Source organism: Rousettus aegyptiacus, unplaced genomic scaffold (assembly GCF_014176215.1).
Source record: "Rousettus aegyptiacus isolate mRouAeg1 unplaced genomic scaffold, mRouAeg1.p scaffold_m13_p_5, whole genome shotgun sequence".
Classification (NCBI taxonomy): domain Eukaryota; kingdom Metazoa; phylum Chordata; class Mammalia; order Chiroptera; family Pteropodidae; genus Rousettus; species Rousettus aegyptiacus.
Window position 1 is genome coordinate 101,684,555 of NW_023416308.1, and position 26,851 is coordinate 101,711,405.

At 38.6% G+C, this 26,851-nt stretch overlaps 3 protein-coding genes across 3 annotated transcripts in view; 2 read left to right on the top strand and 1 right to left on the bottom strand.

Annotated features, from left to right (window-relative positions):
• Positions 1-2,125: 2,125 nt before the first annotated feature.
• RAG1 (recombination activating 1) lies at positions 2,126-10,421 on the top strand. The gene is made up of 2 exons (XM_016123252.2): positions 2,126-2,236; positions 5,961-10,421. Exon 2 carries the CDS (start codon positions 5,975-5,977, stop codon positions 9,104-9,106), a length of 3,132 nt encoding a protein of 1,043 aa, XP_015978738.2. The 5' UTR covers positions 2,126-2,236; positions 5,961-5,974; the 3' UTR covers positions 9,107-10,421.
• A 7,080-nt stretch (positions 10,422-17,501) lies between these two features.
• Positions 17,502-24,920, bottom strand: RAG2 (recombination activating 2). Its single transcript, XM_016123246.2, has 2 exons — positions 24,765-24,920; positions 17,502-20,542 (listed from the first exon to the last, which is right to left on the bottom strand). Exon 2 carries the CDS (start codon positions 20,508-20,510, stop codon positions 18,927-18,929), a length of 1,584 nt encoding a protein of 527 aa, XP_015978732.2. The 5' UTR covers positions 20,511-20,542; positions 24,765-24,920; the 3' UTR covers positions 17,502-18,926.
• IFTAP (intraflagellar transport associated protein) overlaps positions 20,804-26,851 on the top strand; it is a 56,937-nt gene continuing 50,889 nt past the window's right edge. The window contains exon 1 of the mRNA XM_016123247.2: positions 20,804-20,997. The gene's annotated coding sequence lies outside the window, so the exon portion shown is untranslated. The remainder of the gene's footprint in view (positions 20,998-26,851) is intronic.

The following is a 26,851-nucleotide window of genomic DNA, read 5'->3' on the forward strand; positions in this document are numbered from 1 at the left end:
TTATAAAACAAAACAATTAGAAGAGCTTATCTTCATATGCATTCACTATTTTTATCGTTTTAAATTCATCATTAATTTACTTATTTGTACACCTTGTGTTTTTTCTATTTATAAAAGTAACGCATGACTGCTAAAAAATTAAACAAAAATCTATGGTAAATATGGTAAAAAAAAAAAACAAAGAGAAAAAGAGAGAGAGAGAGAGAAACTCTCCCATTATCTGGTCTGACGGTCATATCCCTGCAACCCATGGCCTGGATAAGTTTCTTTGATGAGTCTCTTTGAACAATCTAACTTTCCCAAGAAAAAGTGAAAATGATCCTATTTATGACTTTTTGAGGTCAGAGAAATTTTATCACTCTAGTTTGGGCCTGAAGGGTGACCAATAGACCCTGTTCTGCCTTGGACTTTCAGAGCTAAACCCAGGAAAGTCCCTGGGAAAACTGGAATGGTTGGTCACTTTTGTTTCACTTCTAAGTCGACTAGCCTATGAACTAAAGCCTGATCCTTCAAAGCTGGAACTTGCTGCTTTGTTTCAATTCTGTAAGATATTCCTGTTTTCCTGTTTCTTCAAAGTGAAGCAAGAAAATCTAGCCCTTTCTTTTTCTTTTGCTGAGTCCAGTGGAGATGCAGTGTTTTGGAGCGCAGGAAGATGAATGGGAAGGGCGTCTTCTTCCACGTCAGACACATTGTGACTCCTCTCTACTGGACCCCATTGTATGAAAAGGACATCAAGGCACATCCTGGGGGCCCTGCTTTCTGCTGATTTGAACACAGGCACTGTTCAAATCAGGAAACGTTCTGTTTGTACCTGCCCAGTCTCTCAGTATCATGTGAAGCTCAGGTGAAGGCTTCATCCCTTTGGGTGTAAAAAACACTGAAGCTCCTAGAAGCCCTAGACCAATTCTTGTCTTTCCCAATGTTATCACAATGGATTCTGCCCTGTCTTGAGCTTACCGAGCAGAAGCTGTGTCTCTAGGACTGTTGTGTGGTTGGACTGGCCCAACTGTAAAACAGTAGGGATCTAACAGGGGTATCTAATAAAGGCAGTAGATCTTGGAGTAATACTTGCACCTGACTCTTTGACAGTTTGTGCCGAGGACCAAGTGAGAGCAAGGCAATCCCTAAGTGTTATCTGAACACAGGAGTACTTTGTGGGATAAAACTGGTTTGAGAATTATCAAGGGGATTTGAAACACAGACTGTGCTAGGTATACTGAAGTTCATTTTTCAGTCATTCTCCCACTATGTAAATGGCCTTCAGTATTCTCCTTTTATAGCAGAGTGGCGTGATTAAGAGCACAAGCTTCGGAAGCCCACCCCGTCTTCACCATGCAGTGGCTGTGTGACCATGGGCAAGTTCTCCATTGCTCCAAACTTCTGTTGCTTCTCTTTGGAGGTAAGAATATCAAAAGTGCAGAACTGTGGTGAAAATTACATATAAAGTACTTAAAAGCTTTATCTATTGCTCTCAATAACTAGCGGTTAATACTATCAATACTAGGGTTGTAGATGAGGAGATTGAGACGTCAATCACCTGAGGCAAGATTTAAATCCAAGTCTGTTGATTTAAAAACTCTAGTAATGTTTAAGTGTTGTTAGAAGCAGCATGACCTTCCCTGACCAAGAATTGACCAGATAGGAGGATTCTGGGTGATTTGGATACCATTTCAAAATAACAATAAAAAATTATTCTATAGTTAGTATTTGATAAATATCTGCTAAGTGTAGACATTGTTCCAAGTGTTTACCATAACTCTCAATGTATAACCTCATTGACTCTTTGAGGTATATACTGTTAGTATTTCCATCTTACAGAGCAGGATACTGAGGCACAGAGGTATAAAACCTTGGCAGAAGCCAGAGATTACACTGGCAAGATCATTTCCAACCAAACAGTCCTGGCGAGCAAACTAGCAGTTTTGGCAATGCTCCAGCATACACCGGTGTTTGGCTCTACACTCAGGTCCCCCAGCAAAGCTTCCTGAGAGCCAGGTGCCAGCTGGAGCTGGGGGCTCCTGGCCTGTGATTGGCTGCCATCTTTTGTGGTTAGCCCTCCGTTGTGAGGGAGGCTGGGAAGGACAGTGGAGGCTGATAAATAATGCAGCAGCCTGCTCTGAGGGACAGGAGAGCAAGGAAGGAGAGAAGAATGCACTTTGCTCTCTTGTTGATATCAAATAATATCAACTGAATCACAGACATCCCAACACTTTGCCCAGGCAGCCTGCTGAGCAAGGTAACATTTGGACTTTTCATGCCTTGAGCCATGTATTTATTTATATTTTTATGTTTCTAATTAAGAGTAGTTGGGTTTCTTTTTTTTTTTTTCTCACAGGGGATGAGAGGAAAGAGTGAGGGAAGATGACATTAATTTGTTTTTTTTTCTCTCTAATGTATGAAAATAGGAAAGGAGCACAATGCCAAGTTCAGGAAGAAACTGTAGGTTCATAGAGAAGATCCAAATTATCCAAACTACTGCAAATGAATGCTGTAGGCAGAGAAGGGCTTAAGGAGTACCTTTTGAATAAATGAGCAAACGAATCGGTAGAAGGAAAGGTTTGAGACTCTTGGCAAAAAAGCATATTATTCTGGTTCAGGTGAGAAAAATTATTAGGAGCAAACAAATTCCAGAGTGGGAGGAAATGTGTACTTTCCCAGATATTGTCAAGTATTGACAGGAAGTTCTTGAACTAGATTGGATTAAATAGGAGACCAGTATTTCTCAAAGAGTGACCGACCTGTGAGCCACTCATAGCAAGATCACTGGAATGTTTGTTAAAAAATACAATTTTTAGACTCTATCCCAGGTAAACTGAATCAGACCCTCTGGGACCCGATGATCTGCATTATTATTTTTTTAAACGCAAGCTCCCTAATGATTCTGATACATAATAATTTTGAGAGTTGCCACTGCAGGAACCCCACTTTGACATTTTGTCCTTGAACCAGGATTCTTGGCCAGGGGTTGTGGCAGTGCATTCTCTTTCTAAAGTGGTTCAAGCAAGAAGTTTCCTGAAGAAAGGGCAAGAATCTTGGGATTCTTTTGTGGTTGCCTGAGATTTATAAAAAGGTTTTTAATGCTGCCAACATTTTGATGATTGTCTCAGGCAAATAGAGGATAATAGTATTTGTGGAGTGAATGAGTGAAACGGATGTGACAATGAGAGGTCACATCTGGGAACGCACGAGTCACTTGGGAATTCTGTATTGGCCAAGTTGAAGATGCTAAGAGGGGAGCTTGAGGGCCAAGTACTAGTATGTATGTGTGTGTAGGGTGGGGAGCTGGGCAGGGGTAAATGTGGTGCTGCTGCTATGGACCAACTCCTGAATTAGTAATGATGGCGCTCACCACAAATGATAGCTTCTGCTCCATGCAAGCCACCGCATACTGGTTTGTGAAGATTAATCTGTGCCCAGTGGAGAAAAGGACAACTGTAGCTATGATGACAGGTGATGACGGCAAAGCTGAGGTGGCAGGGCCCAATGGGAAGGCTAAGCTAGCAATAGTCACTGTGCCTTTTAGATTCTGAGGCTGTGGAGGGGAGATCACGCATTTGCAGGATCCCCGAGTGTCAAATAAAGCGACTACAAGATCACTCTTTCCTAACTTCATGTGGTCTGTAGGCCCATATTTTAGTCTCCTCTCTACAGGCTTACCAGAAAAGAAAGATAAGCTAAGAATGGGGGTCAGATTCAAGGTTCAGCCAGGTCTTAAACTTTTCTGGGGGAAATTTAGAAAGAAATATGGAAAAGCGAGTATGGATATACATGTAAATCTAGCCTTTAAAACATGTCCTTCTAAATTGAAAAGATGACAAAATTAAAAAAAAAATAGTTTGTTGAGAAAAATTCAAATGGTAGAAAAATGAATAAAATAGAAAATTAAAAGAGACCTTCTTACCAGTGCCAATTCTATTTTCTAAGGAGTAAACATTGTTAAGATTTTAGTGCATGTCCTTTCAGAGTCTCTGTAATTTCAGGTACATACAATTAGGAACAAATAAGCACAAAAGGGGCCTTGCTGTATTACGATTGTTGTTCTGTGCTTTGCCACGTGGGCATCTTACTTAGTGTTTTCAGTGCATACATAGAAATTTTGAATTTCTGTGTCGTTTTCCATTGTATACCTGGAGCACAGTTTAATAATGCCCTATTGGTGATGCTGTTTCTACTTTTAAAGTAACAATTTTTTAAACAAATATTTCACTCTGGCTCCATATAAGTGGAAATAATCCGTGGGATATTTAGGAACATAACTGAACCATAAGGAATGTTGAAATATTTGTTGGGCTGCAGCTGAAATACTTTTGAGCTTGATGAAATGTTGGAAATGGTTCAGAGTTGTTTAGTCCTGCCTATAGAATAGTTTAACAGGATTTTTCTTTTTAACCAAGTCTTGGAAATTGGCTTTCAGTTTTTATGAAAAACATCAATCTCTGAAGCATAATCTATGCATGAGAAAAAAAAGTCAGCAGTTTAAAGGGATGACTCAAAAAGAAAGTTTTTTAGCTGTAGTCAGGATTCGCCCTTGCGAGTCTCTCACCAATGACCCCATCCTCAAATCCCACCCCTGGCCAGATTGTGTTCACCTGAGGATTAGTCTTTATGACTATATGATTATATATATATATATATATATATATATGTGTGTGTGTGTGTGTGTGTGTGTATATTATTAACTAATATATATATAATGATATATATGTATATATGTGTGTATGTATACACACACACACACACACACATGTATATATCATTGTTTTGGTTAATTGATTGAGGGGGAAAATGTTATTGATGTAATTGGTGTGTCAAGAGTGTTAACCCAGGCAAATTTGGGAGATACAGACGATAAGTTGAAAGTAAAGTTGCTGTTTTTCTGGTTATGTGTACTAAAGACTTTGGAGAGTATTGGGCTAATTGGGTCAAGAAAGGACTCAAATGGCATTTTCAGACTTTTTTTTTTTCCTACAGAACCGTTGCTGTCTGCATCACAACCGAAATTAGTAGGGTTTCCTGGTGTATATAATTGCAACTGTTATTTACCAGAAGGAAACTATTACTCCTGCCTCTTATTACAAACTGTAGAGCTAATGGCCACTGCCCACTAATGACTCCCAGAATGGCAGCCCAACACATACTTCAAAGTTGCTTACGGTTTTATACGAAACTACATGAATTTTTCATATTAAAATCTTTTGGAATCCTCATACTTGCATACTATGTTTTATTACAGGTTTAGAGAGTTCTGTGGTTTTTGTTTCTAATGTAGACACAGCCTTATAATTTACAGCAGCGTTCACTAATTAAAATTGTAAGCATAATTACTATCCATGATACTTATTATTAGTTTGCATTCATAAACCTCAAAATTCACTTCATCCTTCAAGTAGTGAGTAATTAGTTTCTTTGGGTTTATAGCTTTATCATCCCTTTATGACCCTTCTGGAAGAAATAAACAACCAACTTCCCAAGAGACTGCTTTAAAGCTGGAAATATATTGTCCGGCTAGTGCAATGAAGCTAATACAATGTGAAAAATATGATTTTTCCTTGTTATTAGCAGGCAGTTTTTCTTTACATGTACTCAGAAAATAACTATTAAGCACTTAATGTGTCCTAGGAACCTCAGAGAAGGAGATGAATCACTCAAAGATTCTGTCCTCAAAGATCTTAAGGTTTTGATGGAAAGGAAATAAAATCATACATATGTATTTAAAACAAATCATAATGGTCCATGTACATAGTATAAAAAATCATAATCATCATCAGAATAGGGAATGACTCTGTTCCCCACTGTACAATTGGCACCTAATGAAGTATATTAAAATAGGAGGTAAATTAAGTAACTTTATGGATGAATTAAAGAGTGAATATTTGAATGTATCAATTTGTATTCCTTCTGAGATGTATCAGTGAGATATTGAAATTTTTCCTAATCTGACTTGTTTTCATTGTTCCCAGGTACCTCAGCCAGCATGGCTGTCTCTTTGCCCCCCATGCTGGGACTCAGTTCTGTCCCAGATGAAATACAGCACCCGCATATTAAGTTTTCAGAATGGAAATTTAAGCTGTTCAGGGTGAGATCCTTTGAAAAGCCACCTGAAGAAGCTCAAGTGGAAAAGAAAGACCCCCTTGAGGGGAAACCGTCTCTAGAGCAATCTCCTGCAGTCCTGGATGATGCTGGCGGTCAGAAGCCAGCTTCGGCTCAACCAGTATTAAAGCCACACCCTAAGTTTTTGAAGAAGTTCCACGATGATGGGAAAGCAAGAGACAAAGCAATCCACCAAGCCAACCTTCGACATCTCTGCCGCATCTGTGGGAATTCTTTTAAAACCGACGGGCACAGTAGGAGATATCCAGTCCACGGGCCTGTGGATGGTAAAACCCAAGTCCTTTTACGAAAGAAGGAAAAGAGAGCCACTTCCTGGCCAGATCTCATTGCCAAGGTTTTCCGGATCGATGTGAAGGCAGATGTTGACTCGATTCACCCCACTGAGTTCTGTCACGTCTGCTGGAGCATCATGCACAGGAAGTTTAGCAGCGCCCCACATGAGGTTTACTTCCCGAGGAATGCAACCATGGAGTGGCACCCCCACACACCTTCCTGTGATATCTGCCACACTGCCCGTCGGGCACTCAAGAGGAAGAGTCGTGAGCCAAATGCACAGCTCAGCAAAAAACTCAAAACGGTGGTTGACCGAGCGAGACAAGCCCGTCAGCGCAAGAAAAGAGGTCAGGAGAGGATCAGTAGCAAGGAAGTGATGAAGCAGATTGCCAACTGCAGTAAGATACATCTTAGCACCAAGCTCCTTGCGGTGGACTTCCCGGCACAGTTTGTGAAATCCATCTCCTGCCAGATTTGTGAACACATTCTGGCCGACCCTGTGGAGACCACCTGTAAGCATGTATTTTGCAGGATCTGCATTCTCAGATGCCTCAAAGTCTTGGGCAGCTATTGTCCCACGTGCCGATATCCATGCTTCCCGACTGACCTAGAGAGTCCAGTGAAGTCCTTTCTGAGCATCTTGAATTCCCTGATGGTGAAATGCCCAGCACAAGAGTGCAATGAGGAGGTCAGCTTGGAAAAATACAATCACCATGTCTCAAGCCACAAGGACTCAAAAGAGACTTTTGTGCATATTAATAAAGGAGGCCGGCCCCGCCAGCATCTCTTGTCACTGACCCGGAGGGCTCAGAAGCACCGTCTGAGAGAGCTCAAGCTACAAGTTAAGGCCTTTGCTGACAAAGAAGAAGGTGGAGATGTCAAGTCTGTGTGCCTGACCTTGTTCCTGCTGGCGCTGAGGGCGAGAAACGAGCACAGACAAGCCGATGAGCTGGAGGCCATCATGCAGGGTCGGGGCTCTGGCCTGCAGCCAGCTGTTTGCTTGGCCATCCGTGTCAACACCTTCCTCAGCTGCAGTCAGTACCACAAGATGTACAGGACTGTGAAAGCCATCACGGGGAGGCAGATTTTTCAGCCTTTGCATGCCCTTCGGAATGCTGAGAAGGTCCTTCTGCCGGGCTACCACCCCTTTGAGTGGCAGCCACCTCTGAAGAACGTGTCTTCCAGCACTGATGTGGGCATTATTGATGGACTGTCCGGGCTGTCCTCCTCTGTGGACGATTACCCAGTGGACACAATTGCGAAGCGTTTTCGCTATGATTCGGCTTTGGTGTCTGCTTTAATGGACATGGAAGAAGATATCATGGAAGGCATGAGAGCCCAAGACCTCGATGACTACCTGAATGGCCCCTTCACTGTAGTGGTGAAGGAGTCCTGTGATGGGATGGGAGATGTGAGTGAGAAGCACGGGAGTGGGCCAGCAGTTCCGGAAAAGGCAGTTCGATTTTCGTTCACAGTCATGAAAATCACTATAGCACATGGCTCACAGAATGTGACGGTGTTTGAGGAAGCCAAACCCAACTCTGAACTGTGTTGCAAGCCCTTGTGCCTTATGCTGGCAGATGAGTCCGACCATGAGACCCTGACAGCCATCCTGAGCCCTCTCATTGCCGAGAGGGAGGCCATGAAGAGCAGCGAATTAATGCTTGAGATGGGAGGCATCCTCCGGACTTTCAAGTTCATCTTTAGGGGTACCGGATATGATGAGAAACTTGTCCGGGAAGTAGAAGGCCTCGAGGCTTCTGGCTCAGTCTACATTTGTACCCTTTGCGATACCACCCGCCTGGAAGCCTCTCAGAATCTTGTCTTTCACTCCATAACCAGAAGCCATTCGGAGAACTTGGAGCGCTATGAGGTTTGGCGCTCCAACCCGTACCATGAGTCTGTGGAAGAACTGCGGGACCGGGTCAAAGGGGTCTCGGCCAAGCCCTTCATCGAGACAGTCCCTTCCATAGATGCACTCCACTGTGACATTGGCAATGCAGCTGAGTTTTACAAGATTTTCCAGCTAGAGATAGGGGAGGTGTATAAGAATCCCAATGCCTCCAAAGAGGAAAGGAAAAGATGGCAGGCGACACTGGACAAGCATCTCCGGAAGAAGATGAACCTGAAACCAATCATGAGAATGAATGGCAACTTTGCCAGGAAGCTCATGACCAAAGAGACTGTCGAAGCAGTCTGCGAGCTAATTCCCTCCGAGGAGAGGCACGAAGCTCTGAGGGAGCTGATGGACCTTTACCTGAAGATGAAACCTGTGTGGAGATCATCATGCCCTGCTAAAGAGTGCCCGGAATCTCTCTGCCAATATAGTTTCAATTCGCAGCGTTTTGCAGAGCTCCTCTCTACCAAGTTCAAGTATAGATATGAGGGCAAAATCACCAATTATTTTCACAAAACCCTGGCACACGTCCCTGAACTTATTGAGAGGGATGGCTCCATTGGAGCCTGGGCAAGTGAAGGAAACGAGTCTGGCAACAAACTGTTCAGGCGCTTTCGGAAAATGAATGCCAGGCAGTCCAAGTGCTACGAAATGGAAGATGTCTTGAAACATCACTGGTTGTATACCTCCAAATACCTCCAGAAGTTTATGAATGCTCATAATGCATTAAAAAACTCTGGGTTTACCATAAACTCACAGGCAAGTGTAGGGGACCCGTTAGGCCTAGAGGACTCTCAGGAAATTCAAGATTCAATGGAATTTTAAGTAGGGCAACCACTTATGAGCTGGTTTTACAAATGAGCTTTCCTCTGGGGTTGTGCTGAGACCTTCTCCTAGAACCCTTTGCTCCTGTGCGCAGGGTTTCACCACAGAGGTGGTGGCGGGTTGGAGAGGCCACAGAAGCTGAAACCATGTCAGGAATGAATAACTGGTGAGCTGATTGTTTGAGCTGTTCAGCGAGTTCAGAGAAGCAACAGGAGAAATCAGTTATTTGAAAGCTCAATAACTCAGACCAGGAGTAACTGCAGGGGACCAGAGATGAACAAAGATATGTGTGTGTGACCGAGTGACATGAAAATCAAAGCCGATGTCATCAAAGAAGAAGGACTAGTAAAGTCAGGAAAGGAATTTGTCTTGTGGATTCCATTTTTTACCCTTAATCTCTTATAGTTTGTATTGAGATACAGCATTTTCTATGTTGCTTTATTTTATAATTTTCACATATCTTGGCTTACTCTACAAGATTTAAGAGAGCTTTTCAGATTTCTCTAATATTAATAATATTTTACATTCGTGTGGCACAATGACCTTTACAAAGTGTTCTCAATGCATTTTCTCATTTGTTACATTTAAACAGAAATACCTTACATCCAGGAAATTTTTGGAAAATTAGGCCTTTTCTAGCTTTAAAATCTATGTTGCAACCTTAAGAATTTAAGAGGGTATTTGCCGCTGTAGAAGAATACAGCTGTTAGCTACAGTTAGTTTTTCAATCTTCTGATAATACGTATCTACTTAGGTATCAGGAGCCAAGTCTTGTTTTTATTATTACTTTTTAATTTCAATTCATTTAGCCTTGTTATATATACAATCTTGAAGCCACAGAGGTTTTTGGAATCTGGGTTTGCTTACTGTATAAAGACAGATTCAATGTCTTGCTGAAAATTTTTGTCAGAATTTCTCCTTATAGCTTTAGTCAATTTTATTAAATCTAGGTTTCACGGAGTCTTTCCCTCTGTGATACGTTATTCTTTCTATTATGCTCAGTTTATTGTCAGTGTATTCAGATTTTTGTAACAAGGTACTTTTGTACTTTTCCTATTTGCTAAATTTAAGTGGAGCCTGCTCGCAAGACAGTGGAAGAATTAACATTTGTAGAGTGGTTTTTCTTGTTGCCACTTTTGGAATATTTTCACATCCATTTTTCCTAATTTTTCCTTATCACAACTCTGTGGGGTAGACATTATTATTATCCCCATTTGATGGAGGGTTAAATGATTTGCCCAAAGTCACAGGGATAATATATACCTGATCCAAAATTTGAATTTGGATTCCATATCTTTTCTACTATCTTTTTTTTTTTTTTTAAAAAAAAAAAAATAAGGCAGTATCATAATTTGCTTAGGATGCATAACTAATCTCTTCATAATCCTGGGATTATGTTTTTTTGGGGACAGGGATGGGTTGGTTTTTAAGTTTTTGATGTGCTTTGGGCCTTTTTATAGAAGAAAGTAATGCTAAAGCTCTCAAGAGCCACTAAAACCTCTGGTGGCTCCAATCATTTGGGAACTATTGTCTGCATCCTTAGGAATTTGGGAGTTGCCAAATGCTGGCAATTTAGAGCAGGCATAGGATTTTATATGCTAGTGAGTCAAGATGATATGTTAGTGTTAATTAGTTTTTCTTCCTTTGATTTTATTGGCCATAATTGCTACTTTTCATACACAATACATCAAAGAGCTTTGTAATTTAGTTGTCACATGTGCATCAATGACATTATCCTAAACGGTATGCGTTTGGTGTTTTTATAGGGATTGAACCCTGTATTTCCTATTTAATAAACACAGCAGTTTTCCTTGCTTTTTATATATAGAATATATATAAATTATGAAGACATTTGTAATTTAGTCATCAAAAGGATATATATATTTCGATTTTATTTTTTCTTGAAAATGCAAGTTTTGCATTTTGTAAACAAACTTCTAAATCACCCTTTCCCTTCATCTCATTTAATCCCTGCAGCATGTCTCTGCACTAATGAACAGCCAAGTTCATGTAATCATTCTACTCCCTAAAGCATGCTGGCACTAGTTTGTAGATTTTTTCTCATTTATACTCTGTACTCAATTGGTGGCACTTTAAATACTTTCTAGAATTAAAGCTTTCCCTCCACTTTTTTTTCCCCAGCATTGTAGGAACTATTTTGAATGCATGTGACTAACAGCATGATTTATAGCACAACCATCCCAATAATCCATTAATCAGATCATATTTTGATAAAACTCGGGAACATCTGGCTGCAAGAATTTCAATATGTAGCGATGTTGCCTGTGGTTGTTTTTGCCCTCTTTGTTGAGATAGCAATATCCCAGACTCTGGTTTTATACTTGAGTTTGATATTTTACAATGCCCATTGTAAATGCAATCACATACTCCAGGGAAATTCCCTGCACTGAATGGAGCATTTTTTTGAAGTATAGTCTGGAACTTCAGAAGTGCAATGCATTTTTTTTTTCCTGCAAAACCTGATTCTACAAGTTTTCCTGCCAACCCACCGAGGGGCACTGCAGGGACGATTGATAATGGCTGATGAAAGCTGATGAATGGTTGGTGTGAGGTCAGATAGCACTTTGGGATTAATAAACACACACTGAGAAGCCAGAGCAGGTGGAAAAGATGTCTTTTTCTTCCAGGTGAACTGGAATTTAGTTTTGTCTCAATTTATTTTCACAAAATATAGATGAAGGTAAAGATTTTTTTTGGTTGAGCATGTGGGTCTTGCATTACATTAAACAGAATGCACATTCCACACAGCTAGGAGGTAAGATTTATAAGTGCCAATGGTGGTTGGGAAGAGCAAATCATCATTTGGATGCAAGTGATTTTTGATTGTAGATATGTATGTGTCTTCAGTTATTGTATGAGGCATAGTCTGTTCTTTCTAGATTAAGACATTTTAAATAAGGGAGGATATTTCGTATTTTATTTTTTTCCCTTTAACTACAATAATCTATATAAATATACCTCAGAGATCATTTTTTTGGCGAGATTTTTCTTTCTTTTTTTAACATTGCACTTCACTTTATTTTCTTACAAATAATCATAAAGTTTGTTGAATGGCTACCCAGAGCCTTTTTTGTTATTTTGTTTTGTTTTAGGGTAAGTTCAGGTACCAGGATGCAATGGATTTATTTGATGTGGGAGGTCTGTATTTCCATGTCAAGTGTTTTCAAATTAAATGAAATATGTGTTTCGATACTTATTTTTATATTTTAATATTTCTGCTCCTCGTTAATATTATGGTTACTATTCACAACTGTATATTAACGTGTTTGAAATAAAATTTGGAAATTTGAAAATACTGGGTATTGTGATTTATATTCAGATAATAATATTGAGTGCAACATTTAAAAAATGAAATAACTTTTTTCTTGAGGGAGACAGAAAATAAATCTGCTGATCTTTAGAATAAAGGGCAACAGAATAGTGGTAATGAGTATAATTTATCCTAATGTAGGATGAGACATATTTTATGTGGATCTTGGATTTTCAATAAATGCTTATTGATGGGTACCCAGACGAGGCCATTCAAGAGACCTTTATCTTTAAGCTATACATACTAATCAGCTTTTCGAAAGGAGTGTTATTGATAATCTTTCCTTCCTATTCTCACAAAATTATGATTCCAATAAATACACATTTACTGGATTGGTATCTGGAGACAGAATGAAGTATTAGTTCTCTTAGAAATAAGTATGCTAAATTAGATGCTTTCTGACAGAATTAGATTTCTGAAAAGGTGATATCATCTATGGTAAATTTCAAGTCAAAACGCAAAATTCTATGCTAGAGTGGAATTTGGCGGCAGATAAATAATTTGAAATTCTTGTCATTAGAATGGCTGCTTTTTCTATCTAAATTTACCATGTTATCCATTTTAAATCCATGTGAACTCCTTTCAGTAGAAAACAGAATAAATTTAACCCAAGACCTCACCTCATCTTCTTCTGTGAATTTCACTGCATTTTTGATTTCCAAGTCTGTGAGATGAAATGTTTTGATTGATAAAAACATTTAAAATACAGGGGATTTATTTCCACATCCCACTCTTCCTTTATTAAAGAATTGGAAAGAGAGTGAGACATCTGCAGAAGTGAACACATTTTAGTCTATATACAGTGAACTTAATTCAATTCAATGAACATTTATCAAGCAACCAACTACGATGTACCAGAAACCATGCTTCGTATTAAGGATACAAAGTTGAAGAAGAAACTATCCTTGTTTTCAAGGACCCCACTGTCAAATAGAGAAAGCAGGCATATAAATGTCATATATTTTAATAAATGCTATAAAGGAAGACAGTGGGCAACGAGAGATGCCTTGGCCACAAAGCTGAGTGGTTTCTCTTTGTTTAGGCTGAAAGTTTCAGAGAGAACATTGAGATTGAGTTAAATCTTGAAGGATATAGTTGTCTACTGGGGGAAAGGATTTTCCAGATGGAGGAAGTTCGGCTTTGATGGAGAATCAAGAGGGATATGGGGAGAAGAGAGATAGGCCTAAAGAATCATATCTTACTGTACTAGACATTTGAATTTTTCCCATGAGAAATGAGTAGTCGCTGGACAGTTTTTACCTATGCGGTATCAGATTTTTACTTTGGAATGATGTCTCAGAACAGTCAAATTATCGGAGGGGGCTATGGTGAAGCAGAGAGACCAGTTAGGGGGTTGTTTAAAGAGTCTAAGCACAAAGTAATGCATGCGGTGGCAATGAGTATGCAGAGCATACAGTTTTGTTTCCAGTTTAACAGAACTATGTTAATACCTTTCATTATGATTTCAAGGTAAATGAGGCTATTTCGTCTGGATGTTTAAATATATACTATAGCTAATACTGGCTCAGTGCTTGCCACATCCATTTTCTTCACCACATGCAGCCAAACTATATTTTCCAGTTCCCTTCTATCTAGGTGGGGCCATGTAATTAGTTTTTTGATAGTGGAATGCATCACTTACAGCCTGAACCATTTATAAGTAGGTATGCGTTCTTCGTGCTCTTTCTTTTCCTTGTCTCTGAAGTCTCGAGTATACACAATAAAGATAAAGATGGCAGACTCGCCAAAAAGAAAAACTTGATTCCCTGAGACACATCTTTGAGGAGAGCCATGCAGGCGAATAGCCTAATGAGGAAAACCTGCATTGGACTCTACCTGAGGGAGAAATAAAATTTAATTGTGACAATTTACTGGTGTTTGAGATTTTGTTGTTGTTGTTGTTATAGCAGCCAGTGTTAATTATCTTGACCTAATAATTTTTTAAAAATTATCATCTATGTAGTTGCTCAGAGGTTTGTTGATTCCATTTATTCTCATCTCTCCCTTATTCTGTTAATTTAATTTATTCACTCTATTTCTCTGTGTCTGTGTCTGCGTCTCTGTCTCTGACTCTGTCTCTCTCTGACTATCAGTGTTATGCTAGACAAAGAATAGATCACTTTGGCTGCTCATGCTGAAATACAGATGCAACTCACCATAGAATTTAATTCAATTCAGTTCAACAACTTAAATGCCTACAATAGGCCAGGCATAATGTTAAGTACCAGAAATATAGAAATCACAAAGTCACCATTTGAGTCCTCATGTAACTCATAGTTGGTTGGACAAGTCATACACTTAGAATACCTAGTAACCAGTAATTTATTGGGTGAGATAAAATAACGGAAATCATTAGACAGGAAACAGTAGAAATCATTAGACAGTGCTGAAATAGCACTGAGGAGAGATGATGGACTCTGTATAAAATGACAATGGTTTGAGATAGTACTCTTTTTTTGAGAAAAAAATTTAATTAAAATGTCATTCTGTAACTCCGCTACAAAATGATTTGAATTTCAGAACATGTCTGAAAAAGACATTGTCCTTTTCAATAATATTCTCTAAAGATAACCTTTGAAAAGATTCCTTTAATTTGGATAAATAAAAATTAATTCTCTCGTATTTAAACTATGGCAATTTATAAAATGACCTTAGTATGTGGTTGGTTTTTGATTTCTGCTGACTCCATATTATTATGTATTTTAAGTTTTGATTCCTCTGCAAAGAACTAATGGATTAATGACCATTTTATTTTTTCTTAATCCTAATAATTTATTTTTTCCAGCTTTATTAAGCTATAATTGACATATAACACTGTGTAAATTTAAGGTGTACAATGTGATGATTCAATATACATGTATATTGTGAAATGATTATCACAATAAGATTAGTTAACAGATCCGTCAGCCCACATGCTATTTTTTTGCAGTGAGAATATTTAATATCTACTTTCTTAGAAATTTTGAGTTTTAAATGTAAAAACATTTTTATCAAAGAAAAATTTTTTTCTTTACTGTTGAAAATAAAAAGACATGTTTCCACCAAGGTATTGGTCAATCAACCTACAAATCAGATAAGAATACAATTTTTCAAAATATATTTTAAAATTTGTGTTGGTTTTGGGGGAATTAATTTTGAGGGATTTTCAGAAATAGTCTGAAATGATGCAGAACCAGGTCTGGTAGATAAAGTGAGTAGTCAAACTTTGTAATAACATTTTGGGTGATTTGTGCTAAAATAATACTTGATTTATTTTCCTTCTAGTTCTTTTTGTCCTGACGTTGGGTTTCAGGAATGAAATAAACTGAAAATACTAGCATTAGGATTTAAAGAACAGTGGGTGAATAAGGACTAGTCTATCATGCCCTCATCCATTCATTCAATAAATATTTATTTGGTACTTACCATGGCCAGGAACTGTGTCCATGACTAGACAAAGATTTCTAAGGAGGGCATAGGAGAAAAAGCTGGAATGAGTAGACTCTTTGAGTCCCAGAAAAATAGGATCCTTGTATCCTATGTCTTGGGTTGAACTATGGAGTTGGGGAGAACAATAGAAATCCCAGATAAGTTTGGGGGAGTCATGAGCAGAGAAAATGAGAATCTTACTTTCCTGATAGAGCTGAGGAAGCCAGTGACATCGAGAGGCAAGATGATGATGAGATGTGTTTAGCCAGAGACAGTCAAGAGGAAGTTCTGTGACCCAGTAAGGCACAGAAGCATCAGGATGTGCCCAAGAGTGGTACAGAAATAGACAAATACTAGGTAGTCTCACAGAGAGGACTGTGGCCACTCTGAGAGAGAAGGGACAGGGTGATCTCATTATCAAGGAAGCCCCCTAGGGACCTGAAAGCAGCTGAGAGAGGGAGAGAGAGAGAGAGAGAGAGAGAGAGAGAGAGAGCGCACTAGACCTAAAGATGTCTTGTAGTTAGGCTGAGATGCAACTTGGAGTCATCTTCAAAGCTGGCAACCTCAGGTTAGCTGGGAATGTGGATGTTGTAGCAGAAGCTAGTGATGAGGGGAGGTGTGGTGTGCCCTGCAGAGGGAATGGGTTGCTCAAAAGCCCTGAGTACTGAAACATCTAGGGATGCTCACTAAAAATGTTATCAGTTCAGCATTTTGGGCAATTCAGCACAAGGTCTGAAGGGAATGTTGAAACAAAGGGAAGGAGGAGAGGGCAAGTCAAAATGATATGAATGAACTTGTATGTGACCTTATTTTACTGATGAAAATCAGTGAGCCCTGACCCCTGCTTACCTCTCCAGGCTCGGGCCACTCCACACCCCATGTTTTGACCAGAATGACCTTATTTCAGATCCTCAAATGTCACAAGCTTCATCTTACTCCAGAGCTTTTAGGCCAACTATTTCTTTTTAATTATGCTTTCCCTTCTTATAACATATTAAACTCATTAGTACTTATAGATGACTACAGTCCATTAAAATGGTCACCTTGGAAAGCCATACACTTATTTATTGATATTATTCTTGTGTAAACAGTTTTGGAACTTACCTTTAGGACTTCTTTATGAGCCATATCAGAAAACTCATTTTGTTAGCTTGTATTCAGACTTCCTTTTAATCTAAAGTGGTAATATAATACTCAGTTACAGCCTACTAGGCTTTGGTTGACATTTGTCTGTTTTCAGAAACCAGTTCTATCTCTAATAAAGGAACAGGAATAACTGTTAAAAATCTTCAAAGGAATGAATCTCAGGCTCTGAAAGTGGTTAAAATGTGAGCCTAGAAATGTTTTAGGCAAAGCAGTATATTCTTGGAATAAGAGAGAACTCTTCTAATGTGGTTCATTTGAATGTTTGTGTACGCTTATTAAAAAAGAAGCATCATTATCTAAAGTTACACCTGATGAACTCATTGATGAATGACTTAAAAAGACTAATTTTTATTCAAATATTTGGTAAGACCAAAGTACTTGCTCTTGAAGTACACCACACACAATCACACAAACACACACACGCGCGCGCGCAAACACACACACACACTCAAAAGTACCTATGCTGGTGATATGAGTTTAACTATAGAACCCAGTGAGGTCAGAATTAAATCATTTAGATTATCCCATCTTGACTTCATTGACTACAAATCAAATATAGTAATAGTTTCTTAGCCACTCAGTCACTGTAGACAAATTAAGATAAGGTAACGTATCTATCTTTAGAGGGAATAACTCTTTTGAACCCTATTTTAGTTCTAACTTATGTCAATTTCTACTAACAGATACAAAGAAGTCAAAGTAGAATGATCCTGAGAATAATAAATAGTGTAATTTTGCCTCAGTTGGGTAACTATGAATGTTAATAATTGGAGCAAATCAATATAAACAGAAGGCATTTTAATATTTTATTAATTTTAGGTAAGTGATAGAAACAACAAAAAAACAAAACAAAAAAACACAATGGTATAGCAAATTGTTCAAAAGGACTATTCATCAAACAACATTACTGAAACAAAGTGAACACGATTTAATTTATTCAAGTTAATTTTAGTATTTAAGACATGGAACTGTTAGGGAAGACCTTATGTTCTAGGGTTTTATCTCTCCTGTAGGGTTCATGTTTCCCAAAATTTTGCAATAGTGCATTACACATTGTGGACTCTCAGATGCTATGGCTTAGACTCTTGGGATAATGTAAAATGCTTTTCCAGAAAAATATTCTAGGAGGGAAGGTATTTTTTTCTAAGGTCATCTATTCATCAATTAATGTCTTGAAGCCTCAAAATTAACAGTCCTTTTGACTTTCATTCTAGAAAGTATTTATTGAACCTTAGCAAGCTCACTTTTATTTTATAATTTTCATTGGCAGCAAACTCTGCATATTAACTAGACACATACATGAATTAATTTTTCCCCCTTTGAAATCTTCTACTTGTTAACTTGAGGAAATTCCTTGAACTTTTCTTATTTGGGGGAAATGAATAATACTATTCTTCTCCATGAGATTTATTTTGTGGTCCTTCTTTAGCATACTTTCATTCATCTTCTTTTTTCAGAATGCTTCGGTTTTCATTAAATCTCTCCAAGAATCAGTTCGGGTGACTGGCTTTGGTTCATCTGTACACCATATGGTGGGGGATCCTTTAAAGAAAGTGCATGCAGATAACTTGAGAAAAGGCAACAAACTTTATGCAGGCTCCTCTTCGTGTCAATGGAGCCTATCTATCTATCTATCTATCTATCTATCTATCTATCTATCTATCTATCTTGATTATTGTTATTGCTTCTATATTTAAGATTCCTTGAATGACAAAATTCAGATCAGAAATTCTCATTTAAGATATCTTGGAGTAAAATATTTTCAAGTATTTAGCATTGTATTATAAGCACTTTTTACTGGCACTGAATTCATATCACTAAAAGAAAACAGACATTTTCAATAAATGAAAATAGAAATGTAATTTTATCAGCGCTATGATTCTTCAAAACAGGTTTAAAAATCGGTGCACTCGAATCTAAAAGGCTGTTGAGAAACTAATCAAACAATCTTCTAAGAAAGGATTTCTTGGCAGGGGTAAGAATTTTCCCAGAACCCTTTTTATGGAGGGATTTCAGTGGAGGCTTCTTTAAGGGCAGGGCTCTTTTGGGGGTTTGCAGTGCTCTTGCTATCTCCACATGCTCATTGCAGTAATACTTGTTGCTTCCTTCTGACAGATGGATGAGTGTGCGTTCTGCCAGATCCATGCACTGGGCATGGACCCAGTGTCCATCTCCATGGGAGCAATAGATCATGGCAGGTTTGTTTAGCTCGGTTGAATAAAATGGTACCCAAGTGTTGATATTCACATCACAAGTAGGGCAGCATGTAATCCAGTAGCCGGTCTCAGACTCATCTTCCTCATCATCTTCATTATAGATATCAAATTCATCATCACCATCAAAACTATTTGCTTCTGCACTGAAACAAAATTCTTCTGAGTCTTCAAAAGGAGTGGAGTCCCCTGGGTCTTCTGTTGATGTCTGACTATTTGTGAATGTTTTCTGATCTTCATTTATGTCGTCTTCAGCACATTTCAACATATAGAAATAGAATGTTTCTGAAACAACCTGCTTATTGTCTCCTGGTATGCCAAGGAAGACAGTTCCATTTCCCATGTTGCTTCCAAACCATATCTTGCTGTGCTTGATATCCGGGGTCCAATCTGGGGTCTCCATCTCACGAATTGCTATCTTGTTGTCCTCGAAAGAGATGATATTGCAGACCATTCTTTTCTGATTTTCAAGCTGATAGCCACCCACAATAACAAATTCATCCTTGTTTGTTTGGGTCAGGATTGCACTGGAGACAGAGATTCCTCCTGGTAAAACTGTGCAGTTCACAGCTGGGCTACCCAGGGGAAGATCGACCCTTATTCTGTATAGGTTGGCAGGGCGGACATTATTGGCAAGTGAATGCCCTCCTAAAATATAAATGGTATCATTTCTGGCAATGGAGACATGAAAAGACAGCCCATCTTGAAGTTCTGGAAGAATGTACGCTGTAGAGCACCCAAATTCAAAATCCAGCAGGAAAACATGGGGCAGGCAGTCAGCTACGCTGTTCCATTTTTCTGTGATTCTTTGGGCAGATGGTATGTACGCTCGTCCTCCGAAGAGAACACCCACACTCTTTCCCCGGCTATACACCACGTCGATGGAATGACCATATCTGGCTTCAGGAACATCTCCTACCAGGTCTTTCTCAGTGCAGCGAAAAGTAACTTTTTTGTTGTTCTTACACACAACAGATATGACATAAATTTTATCTGAAAGCTCATTGTTTGGTGTTTTCCCTCCATGGATAATGTATTGATACTTTTCAGATTCTGCGCTGCCTTTGAACGTGCAAGTGGCTGGGTAGCGAAGAGGGGGAAGATAGCAGGAATCCTTAGAGAAAACCGTAGGCTTCAGTTTGAGTTGGTTATGCTTCACATCAAAATGGAAAACTCCAGTAGGGCAGGACCTCTTGGGCCAGCCTTTTTGGCCAAAGAAGAAAAGTTGGCCATCAAAATTCATCAGTGAGAAGCCTGGTTGAATTAAGGCTATGTTATTACTGACTGTTATCATCTGTAGTGACATATTTTCTGATCGTGGCTGTGTAGATCTTTTACCTGAAAGAATTACCAAAAAAAAAAAAAAAAAATTGACTTACTATATCTCTTCTTATATATCATTCTTTTTGAAAAATACAGAAAGCATGTTTCAAAAAAAAAGCTATCCTACAAGCCTGCAGTGGAACTGAATTAGTAAAATCCAGGCGCTTTGGTAAGCAAAGAGCCACAGAACCTTCTCGTCTAACGCAATCCAAGCGGCTGGGGCACGTTTTAGACAAGGACTATCCTCCCTTTGATTTCTGGGAGTTGTAGTCCTTTTTCCTTAAAGGACTCACCACTTGTCATCAGAAAGAACTACATTGCCTAGGAATCCGTCCTCTGTGGGATGTGTGGCTACGATAGTTTGTCTTTGTTGCTCCAAAAAGGGAGAATCCTAGGATGTCTCTGAGTAAAGACGCCAGAAGTGCCAAGTGACTAGATGGGAGCGAAGCCGGAAAACTAGGGACCCGGAGGTGAGAGTGGCGGACGCAGACCCAACATCCGGGTTGCGGGAAAGCTGCAGCAGCTGGGGGGCCTTCGGGCAGCCCTCTACCCCGGTGTGGCCAGTGATTCTCCCGGGAACTCTCAGGCTGGTGACCTAGTAGGAAGCACAACCGCCTCTAGCTAGAGTCGGGTTGCCTGGAAACCGCAGCCCGAAGGACGCCGGGCCTAGTGTGCTTGCAGACTCCTGCCTGGACGCTGTGGAGCTCCGCGCAAAGTTGCTGGGGCGCGGGGTTAAGGGGGGAACCGAGGTTTAAAATAGGCGCGACTATTCTGCAGAACTGAAAGATCAGTCTCGGAATATCTGGAGTGCAGGGGAGAAATTACTTGATAATGATTTTTTTTTTTTACCACGCCTATATTTAGTCATGAAAATACAGTAAATAGACTCTAGCGAGTGCCACATGAAAGTCCCTTTATTTGCTCAACTGCTTTTGCTCTCTTTCATAAGGTTCTTTTAGGGAAGCAGAAGAGATTCAGAAACACCTCTCTTTCTCCCTCTTCCTCCTTAGTTCTCCCTCTCGTTCCTTTCCTCTCCCTCTCACTTCTTTGCACTCTCCCTCCCTTTAGGAAAATAGAGTTAGTGGCTGTTATTTCAGGCTCTTTTCAGCACCCCTCCCCCCCAATTTGAAGTAATTCTTTAGTAATTCTGTAGTAAGCAGGCATTGAGGAAAGAGGTGTCAGAATTACTCAGGATTTAATATTTATATTATAATATTTTTAAAGAAAGTGTTCACTAGCTAAAATAAGCTTGATCAATTTTTACTTTTATTATTACCTACCTTAGAGAGATGTCATGAGCCTTAATGAGACATATACACCCTCTTTGCAGAGTGAAGTCCTAGGCACCAAAGATTAAAAGAAACGAAATAGGACAGATTCTCTGACTTTTAAGAGTAAATTGTTACTATGCTTCAAAAATAGTATAAAACAGTGGCTGAGTATAGACTCTGAAGGCTGATTTGCTGTATTTAAATCATGGTTCTGTTACTGACTACATGAATTTGGGCAAGTAATCTAATCTCTCTCTGCCTCAGTTTCCTCATCTGTAAAATAAGATAATTTTACTTACTTTATAGGTAGATGTAAGTGATGGTTAGTAAATTAACGCATATAAAGAAAGGACTCAGCACAGGGCTTTGCGCACAGTAAGTGATAATTATTATGATTATGCTTGAACTTAACAAAAGTAAGCTTTTTAATACACAATACCTGCCACTCATGGCAGATGATTTTTATAATATTGGAGGCAATTAGAAAGGCTTTAGGATCTGGGAATCTGGTCAGTGGGTATAGATTAATAATTTTTTAAAATAATGAGAATTGGATAAATATATACAACAGAGGTGCTGGTGGCGATTTAAATAACAGGAAATATTTCATTCTTTTTGTTACCCTTTCTGAAGTCCTCATTAAATATGCAGACTCTGAAGTTGGAGTATCTGAGTCCAAATCTGGGCTCTAAAGCTTAGTTGCTGTGTAACTATTTTGGGCAAGTTATTTTCTCTTTGTTCTTTTCTGTAAAATAAGGATACTATTAGTACTCATTTATTGGTTGTTTTGAAGAATAAATGGAAAAACTTATGTAAATCCCATAGTGCAGAAATATTCCATAAATGTTAGTTGATACTGCAAAGTTTCCTTGGACCACTTAGGATCTCTAGGCAGTCTAATGAGGTGCTGCTGGGGCTTTTCTCCTTGAAGCACTTCTGTAGATCAAGTGTAATTAATTCCTCATATTCTCTTCTACTTATTAGTTTCAGTTTGCTTGGGAGATTCCTCAAGGAGTGATATTTTAATAATCATCCTGTGGGTTATTAAACCAAGTGAAAAATGGTGAATGAGACAGACGATTACTAAAGTTATGAAAGCAAGCCTTTCTCCTCATCAGGCCATAGTGGTTTGTAGGTTCAGTAACTTGTCCCGCTTATGAAATAACATGGGCAAGTGTTTTCTTTGTTCATGACCTATCCATGTATACATAAGAGAAGGCATCTGTGCAACTAAGAAAATGCTCTCAGGAAATACTGTTGACCCTCAATTCAGTAAATGAAAACCGTAAGTGATTACACTCAGCATGCTGTGTGATGATTGTCAGACTTGCCCTCGTTGGAGTGGAGGGAGAGCTGAAGCCAAAGCCTGCTTGTTTTAAACACTTAGGAAGACTATTATTGGGATATAAGATGAGGCATATAGGGCTCATGGATTCAACATCGTAATGGGTGAACATACACTAAGAATATTTAATTTTAGACAGTAAACTTTAAAAATACATTTTCGTTGTAGCCTATTGGCTTCATTTTAAGGTTGTCATTGGGATTTTGGCTTCTCAAGTGAAAATAGGATTATTATGGATTAGACAGAAACATTTTCTTTGGGAAGACACAAGGAATACTACCCATTTTTTTGTAGCTTAATTTGGATCCCTAAAGTTTTCTGTTCTGTTCCTTTAATTCCTTGTCGTTGGCACACCTCATAATTTCAGGGCCCTAAAAACAGTGCTAAAGTTTATTACTGTTAACAAAACATCTCCTCTTGTAACACAGTTCAAATATTTGTATATTTAATGTTTAGGTTACCCATTTTAAACCTTGCCCAGAAGATTTACATATTTAAAGAATAAACAGAAACACTGAATGTATTTTTACATTATTTTGACATTTATTTAGTTTTGAAAATTTTGCTTTATTAAATATATTTTCACTGTAGTAGACTGTTGTATATTTTCCATTTTAATATGACTATATGAGTCATGTCTTTTTTGTAAGAGTTTTTATTTTTATTGTATGTACGTATTTATTTATTTATTTATTTATCTTAGGCAAGGCAACCCTTGGTTGACCTCACAGATTGCAAGGACCTTGTCATTTTACAATCCCTTATTTATTTATTTATTTATTTATTTATTTATTTATTTATTTATTTATTTATTTTACACTTACAGCACCTGGTCTTCCTAGGTGGTAAGAGTTTTTAAAAGGTTATACTAAAACTAAAAAAATCTACTTTCTTTAAATAGGCTAGATAAAAACAGATTTTGAAAAAGAAGACACTATTCTTTAACTGAAGGAAGTTTCAAAGTCAACACATTAAAGATTCTATTTAAAAGACGAAAATATAGGCCCAATAAATTTATACAAATTTCCCAACCCCATGCTAACTCTTCTCAGCAGGGAGATTTTCGTTTATGACTATGAAGCTAGGGCATAGTTGAGAATCAAAAGAGGACTAATAGTGTGAGGTCTGGGTTTGTAGTTTCCTGTGTCTGAACTGACTCTTTTTCCCTTCAAAGTAAAGTACTGTACTCTGAAGCATGAACAGCGATGCCCCTATTTTCCTGATTTCTCCAAAATAGCAGGTAACCTCATGTAACTGCAGTCATTTAGTGCATGAATTAACCATATCTTGCATGGTTAGTCAGATTTGAGGCATACATTATTCGATTTTTTTTTTTTTTTGATGACCAGAATTAGGTCATCCTTCTGATACTTATGGCAGAGTAGAATTTATGCACTAAGATTAATACAAGGGCTCTGACGCCACAGGAATTAAACCCTTGTAGCAGCTTGCAACTAGGGAGCCCCATAGTTTCCAAATTCTGCGTCATACCTTCTCCTCTAGACACCCAATCCACCTGTTAACTAACATGCTGCCAAAGGGGCCATCATCTATTTCTTGAAGTTGACAAATGTAGGCGCCCATCTTTTAGCTTTGGTAGAAATGAAGATATTGGACCTACCTGAAGGCCAGAGGGGCTACTCACCCCTCTCTGAATCTTTGCCGTTAAACGAGGTATTAAATGTCAGCACTTGGGGAGGATTCACTGACTGCCCACTCTGACCGTGGCAAGCAGAGGCTGACGGTAGAGAGTGTGTATGTGTGCCTACAGATGTTCCAGTGAACACTGAACTAAAGGGAGTAACTGACTGTGACCTTTTTTTTTTCTTTAGATGGTTGAGAGAGATATCCACTAGGGTGTACCCTCAAGATTTAACTATTTCCTTACTGGCAAACAATGGTAAAATAGTCAGCTATTTATCTGTAAAGACAAAAGAAAAATCTGGTTCAAACCTGATTTATAATTTTATTTGAGCCATTTTAGAAAAACAGAAGAAAATCAACATAATAACTCTGATTTAAATGAATACTATGGTGAATCAAATGGGAAATTCCTTTTCCTAAAGCAGAGACCACTGATACCAATGTCAGTCATGTTGACCTTGAATTGCTCTTCAGTGGTCTCGTTTTTTTTAATGCAAGTCTCAGAAAAGATTCTAATTATTGGAGGCCTAATGCCAACTTTATATCAGGTTGCTGCTGTGTAATACTGGATAGTAGAAACATTAAGACAGTTGGCTTTGGAGGCAAGCTGACCTGGTTTTCTCTGCCAGCTCTGCCATTTTCCAGATGGAGTCAACTTTATCCCCAAGCCTCTGTGCCCCCATCTCTGAAATGGGTATAATAGAAATGTTTACCTCAAAAGATGGTGGCAAAAAGGTTAAATGAGATAATATCTTTAGAGTGCTCAGCCAAGAATGATATTCCAGTGGTCTCAATAACAAAAACTCTGTTGGTGGCCTTCCTCACTCCCATCCAGAGGTTTCATAACCAAAGAAGGCAAAGGTTGACTTAATTTTTAGAATAGACTTTATTTTTTTAGAGCAGTTTTAAGTATACAACAAAATCAAATGGAATTTACAAGATTTGTCATGTACCTCCTGCGGCACTCATCACTAGCCTCTCTCGGTATCAACATCACCCAATGTTTGTTATCATTGGTGAATGTACATTGACACGTTATCACCCAAAGTCCATAGTTTACACCAGGATTCACTCTTGGTGTCGTATAGTCTATGGCTTTGGACAATAGTAAAATGACGTGTATCCACAATTATAGTCTCATACAGCAGAGGTTCACTGCCCTAAAAACATTCTGTGCTCTGCCAATTCATCTCTCCCTTTCCCCTAACTCCTGGCAACCACCTATCCTTTTACTGTTTCTATAGTTTTACCTTTTCCAAAATGTCAAATACTGGCAAACCTTGGAGATATTGCAGTTTCAGTTTCAGACCACTGTAATAAAGCAAGTATCGCAATAAAGCGAGTCATAATCATTTTGCTGGTGGAGGGTCTCGCTTTCAATGTGTTAAAAATACAAAATCTGTGAAGTGCAATAAAACGAGGTAAGCCTGTGGTTAGAATCATTCAGTATGTAGCCTTCTTAGATCAGCTTCTTTCACTTAGTCATATTCATTTAAGGTTCCTCTATGTGTTTTCCTGGCTCAATGGCTCATTTCTTTTTAGCACTGAATAATATTTCATTGTCTGGTTGTACCACAGGTGATTTATCCATTCTCCTACTGAAAGATATCTTGGTTGTTTCCAGGTTTTGACATTTATGAATGAAGTTGCTATAAACATCCACGTGCAGGTTTTTGTGTGGACATAAATTTTTAGCTTTTTCGCGTAAATACCAAGAAGTATCGTATGATAAGTGCATGTTTAGTTTTGTAAGAAAATGCCAAACTGTCTTCCAAAGTGGCTGTTTGATTTTGCATTCCCACCAGAAATGGATGAGAGTTCCTGTTGCTGCATATCCTTGTCAGCATTTGGTGGTGTCGGTGTTCTGGATTTCGGCCATCCTAATGAGTGTGTAGTGGTATCTCACTGTTGTTCTGATTTGCATTTCCCTGATGACATATGATGTAGAGCATCTTTTCATGTGCTTTCTTGTCATCTGTATATCTTCTCTGGTGAGGTGTCTTAGTTAAGGTCTTTGGTCTATTTTTTTAAATCAGGTTGTTTTCTTATTGTTGAATTTTACGA